At 41.3% G+C, this 5,425-nt stretch overlaps 1 protein-coding gene across 1 annotated transcript; it reads right to left on the reverse strand.

Moving 5' to 3' along the window:
• Window positions 1-214: 214 nt before the first annotated feature.
• On the reverse strand, window positions 215-1,986 carry LOC101862207 (G-protein coupled receptor daf-37-like). The gene has a single exon (XM_005106149.3). It carries the CDS (start codon window positions 1,347-1,349, stop codon window positions 252-254), a length of 1,098 nt encoding a protein of 365 aa, XP_005106206.1. The 5' UTR covers window positions 1,350-1,986; the 3' UTR covers window positions 215-251.
• Between the last annotated feature and the right edge of the window lie 3,439 nt (window positions 1,987-5,425).

Genomic DNA, 5,425 nt, shown 5'->3' on the forward strand with positions numbered 1-5,425 from the left:
TATCAAACATCTATCGTCTTTATCTACCCTCCTTCTCTTTTGTGTTTGTTACTCTCTTGTAACAACTCTGATCTTCGGCATTTATATGACCTTATTGTGTTGCAAGTGCAGTAAAACTTTTACTGAAACTAAACTAAAATCAGGCGCCAATATGACCTTATGTAGTTGCGAGCGCCGTAAAACCCTCTACTAAAACAAAACTAAACCAAAATCAAATCGAGCCTGCGCCAAGTCCGTTTTTACTTGTAGGATCAACGACAACAGTTTTTGAACCGCACCATGTCCATGTAGGTATCTCGGAAGTTCTTGTTCATGACCACGTAGATGACGAAGTTGACGGAGCAGTTGATGACGCAGAACAAGTTGACGACCTCGTTCAACACCACGGTGATCATGTGGGCGTCTTGCCGCCGCGCGTAGTAGTCCTTGATGACGTCTGAGTGGCAGAGGAACACCACCGTGCTGCAGATGGTGTAGACCAGGCACACCACCAGGAGGGTGGTCGTCACCCGGACAGACGACGCCGAACCGGCCGCGTTCCCGCCCGTCATTTTGTTCCGTTTCATGATCGCCAGCTTTATTTTGATGGCCAGGACGACACAACTGAAGAACACGTAGCAGATGGGAAACGGTCCGTAGACGACTTTACTGAATTCTCTCACCGCGTCCGTTACGTCCAGGGTGTTTCTATAAATAGCCGCTTCGACCATTCCTTCCGGGTCACTTCTGTTCACCAATAAAGCCTCAATATCATATCTCAGCCCATCTCTTACAGTTAGATACGTCATCATGGTGTAAAAAATTGCGAAGAGAGCGGACACCGCTAAGGAAGTCTTTAGCGGAGAAACTATTCTCGATAAGTTGAGAGGGAAAAACACCGCCAAAAGACGTTCGGAGGTTATAAGTAACGGCATCGAAAATGACACCCAGCCGCCTCCATAGTCGAGTACGCGCAGAATCTCCAAGAACACAAAGTAAAAAGAGTCGACCCTCCTCGGATATTCAAATCCCGTCGTTACTGCGAAGCTGTAAAAGAACATACAAGCGAGAAAAGAGGAATCTGAGCAAGCTAGAGCCACCAGCATGACGTTGTAGCTTTTGTCCAGGCCATGACGTAACAGAACACATATACTCATGACGTTCCCTGCAATGCCGAAACCGGAAATGATAGGCAGGATAACGACAATAAGCACGTAGACTGCAACCTCCGCCCTCGCCCTGGTCAGATAAGTTGTGCCGTCATTACAGGGCTGCTCTGGGTCATCTGTGCCGAGACTTACAGTGGCATTGAAGTTGTTCGTATCTCTGGTGCCAGGGAAACAGTTCATATCGCTGGCTTGTCCTGTCATTTTCTTAAGGGAGACTCTTGGACGTTCAATTCGTCTCTCTGAAGAGACGCGTTTTCAAACCAATACGCCTTTATAATAGCATGAAATTTGACAGAAGCGATGTTTATTCGTTTCTTGTCCCTCTGTGCCAGGGACAGAAGGTCCTTTGTGGCGATACACGCCAAGATGCTGAAATTGCACTTGTTTCGGCAACTGACGTTGACCCACACAGATTAAAATCTTAAAACCCTAACAATCGAAAACATATTCAGACAAACAGGTGCTCATAAAGGCACGAACTTCTCCAACATTTAGTCGATCAGGTCTAGTCTCAATTATTGTCCTAGTCAGTTTGCTCTAAGTCATTAATGAATGAAACGGAAACAAGAAAAAAAACCCACCGAACCAATAACAAACAAAGAAACCCAAAAGAGTGTCGACAAAAGAACTATGCAGTACTTACTTATAATATATTATATTGTTACAGGGAATATTCTAAAATGTTGACAACCTGGGCCGATGCACGCTGTCCCTGTCTACTGGGTACTAACAAACTGAAGTGGCAGCGTCTATCTACCAGGTGTGCACGTAACCTCAACCCACCAATAAGACAAGCATTAAAATTTGCAGCCTGAACGGCACGTAGCGATTACACTCCCGCCTTGTCTCTGTTGTTGTTTTATTTCTGTGCAACAATGGTGGACAAGGAATCAGTCTTTACTTTATGTTGTATTCTAACAGGCATTCCTCAGTACTACTGTACTCTCCGTCTATTTAAATACCGTTACTTCACATTTTATGCAACAATTATTATACGCTTCGTCTCAGTTTTACTCAATCGTATGTTGACCTTTTGTCATTATAGAAGTTTCGAGAGGCTGGAAGCCGTAATCTAAGATCAATACAAATTGTAGCTTGAATTTTTTCACAGAGATTAAAACCTTTTTTTTTTTTTAGATTACCGTTGTGTAAAGAAAATTAGTGGTAATAGACTGTACTTGTATTGGCATCCATACTTTTGTTCTCATTTTGCAGATGACATTACCTCGAGCGTGACAACTCCTCATTGGAAGAAAAAAACCCAAACCTGTAATATTTTATCATGTTTTTGCGTAGACAGTGTGAGGAGGGTTAAGGCTTCTATATTATTCTTTGTCGACTTTCTTGTGATGAGGTGGAAAAATGTATAGCATTTAACTGAAAGTACGCCTACTAGGGAAAAAGCATGCACTCCTTAGGGAAGAGTAAGAGGTAACATTTACACAAACGGGGAACCCTCCTTGTATGTCATAAAGTGGATCATTTCTGTATAAATCTTAAGACGGTGATTACACACAATTTGGTTCGGCAGTAGAATTGCTTGTTAAACGTTATGGAATCTGTTAGGTAAAAGAATAATTATTCTTTGAGAAAGTGGAATAATTTTTCTATGTTTGATCACAGTAAAACGCACATAATATTTTAAACGTCATTACCGGGCTGAGCCTATGTACACGTACTTGTATAATTATATTTAAAAAGTTGGAGATTTTGTGATCTTTTTGAATTTGCGCTGGTTTCAATACTTCATATCAAGGTGAACATTTGTTAATAAAACCGTTTAAAATACTTTCTTTCTGGCTCTGAATGGACACCCAGTTGTTATAATATTTGTGAACTACCTTTTTCAAAGGCGGGTTCATGCAATTAAAGAAGGGGGAGGAGGGTTATCCTGAACCTACATAGTTCAACATTTTGAATTCAGTTGTAGCATCAAGTCTTGTATTGATTCTTAATTAAATGATTATCTCTCCTTCTACATGCCGATGATATTTGTTTTTCGTGTTACAAGTACGTGCACTTTCCATGACGACACAGACCACATTTCAACATTCTCGCTGAAAGCAGAACAGAAGCAAGACTGTTTTCCTTGTGCGATATTTTTAGAATATTTTGACTTCACAGTGGATTGCTATTACCTGGATATACGGCTAAACATTCACAGCGTGTAAAAACAAATTTTGTTTGTTTTTGAGTCACGGTTTTATTTGTTACAGGGAGTTTCTTCAGTTCAGTTTCTTTTTTAAAAATGCATATCAAATCAAAATGCATGTCTTACTCTTCAAGAAATAGTTTTCTTATTCTTAAGGTGTAGAAGAGAAGCGATGCCATGCCTCAAAGGACGGAAGTACAGACCAATTGCCTCGTACTTCAAGACAAAACTTAACGTAGCGGTACTGGCAAGGACAATGAATATGATTCATAGAACAATATGCCCTAATGTTCCACGCCACCTGAAGCGGTTAAAACGACATTCTCAGAAATGACAGACCTTGAGCTAGCAACCCTCAGAAGACTGGCACATTACAGCGACAATACCTTTGAGATCGCTTCCCAACTCCTGAACGGTATATCCCAGCCTATCATGGCGCTCCATACCACGCGCCACATCGAATGTAGAGACTGAACTGGCTTCTCCATAATGTCCAGATAGAGAAAGTTATGGAACCAATGAACATGTACTCAAGCCTTGTGAGCCAAAATGAACAACTCTTCTACGCTATTTCCAGATTGAGTAATGTCGTGAAATCAGAGGATCAGAGAATGAGGTTTCTCTCCAAAATCGGTAAGATACAGAAATGTATTACCCTAGACCAGGTTTCATGCATATCTGTGGTAGACACTGGGAGACAACATTGTGTCACTCTTATATTCCTGGCGATAAACAAAGACAGACAGGTATATCTGTTTTCTTATTATATTGGCCCCGACAAAATATTAATGAGTTTAAGTTCCTCCCTATGTTTTTCTGTAAAAATCCAAGGGTTGATTTATAGACTCCTTTCTCGTGGGACTTTCTCGTGGCTCACACAACTTTGCAGTGACTTTCTTTGTTGGTCAGTTCATACCAGGGCGCCACCCCAGTCCTGTGGGGAAGTTGCAGCGTTTGAGACAGTTATGCACACACCGCTTTCGTTCCACTCGCAGCGGCTTTTTGATTACTTCTGCAAACACCAAAGGACAACAAACGTAGAACTTATGTTATTGATTTGCAGAGTTGATCGAGTACTGGTCACTGCCGCGTTTGCAGCATAGAAATAGTATTGTGAACGTTTGGCAAGTTTCACTGTTCTATTCACAATGTGAATATATTTATATTAGGATTGTGTATAATTTTTCTAATTCTTATTTCACAAATATTTATCTGGAGTTATATAAACTGTCGGTTCTGATGCTATTGTTTCTTCAATAGTACCACATTGCCAGCTGTAAACTGCTGGCATGAAAATGCAGTTCTAGCGAATGCCTAGAACCAAAGAGGTTAGAGAAATCCTAGGGGTTGGAAGTGATCTTTTCTGCTTTTTTAGGGTCACCATGGCGAAATGTGGCCATTATTGTGCATGAAGATTCCCCGAAAAGTTAATTCAACTGCATGGTACGATAAACACACCTACCCGAGTAACGTCTTCAGGATTTTTAACGCTTAGGTAAAAGCCAGTAGAACCGCGACTGAAAAATACGTTTGTCAGTTTCTGAGGGCGCAGAATTTACTCCACCCAACAAAAGCTTTCCGAAAACGCCTCATTTTCAACGCTGGCATACAAAAAAGCTAACATCATGTGGCCAAGAGAGTCAATGTACCTTCTTAGGCTAGTACCGCACTATGACAGTTTGTCCTGGGACAGACCCGTCTGGATTTTGAAACCTTTGAATTAGAGTAATGTACCGCATCTATTACGACAGGACATTTTTGTCGATTTGAGTCCCGGGCAGTTGTGAATTGCGACAACATCGGTGGGACAGGACTATCCCAGTCCGGGGGTAATATCGTCTGCGATTATAGAGAAATATAGCCGCTACCCCATTAGGACATAACTGTCCCAGGCTTCGTGGCACCTGTTGTTAAGATCGTGGGGCTCGCGATTTGAGACGTTAAAACACTTTAAAATTTGTCGCCGCGCAGGATTAAACTTGGGGCACAAAATTAAAAAAATAATTATCGCATCTCAAAACGGATTTCATATTCGGAATTAGTGTCTCAAAATAAGCAAAATGGCTCGCGAGGAACCTGATTTGATGCGATACTATGTACATTTTAGCAAGTACTGTTATTTTTA

The sequence above is a fragment of the Aplysia californica genome, unplaced genomic scaffold (assembly GCF_000002075.1).
Source record: "Aplysia californica isolate F4 #8 unplaced genomic scaffold, AplCal3.0 scaffold00516, whole genome shotgun sequence".
NCBI classification, from domain to species: domain Eukaryota; kingdom Metazoa; phylum Mollusca; class Gastropoda; order Aplysiida; family Aplysiidae; genus Aplysia; species Aplysia californica.

Coding starts and splice junctions, on each gene's coding strand:
- LOC101862207 (XM_005106149.3), bottom strand. CDS start 1,349: ATGACAGGACAAGCCAGCGATATGAACTGTTTCCCTGGCACCAGAGAT.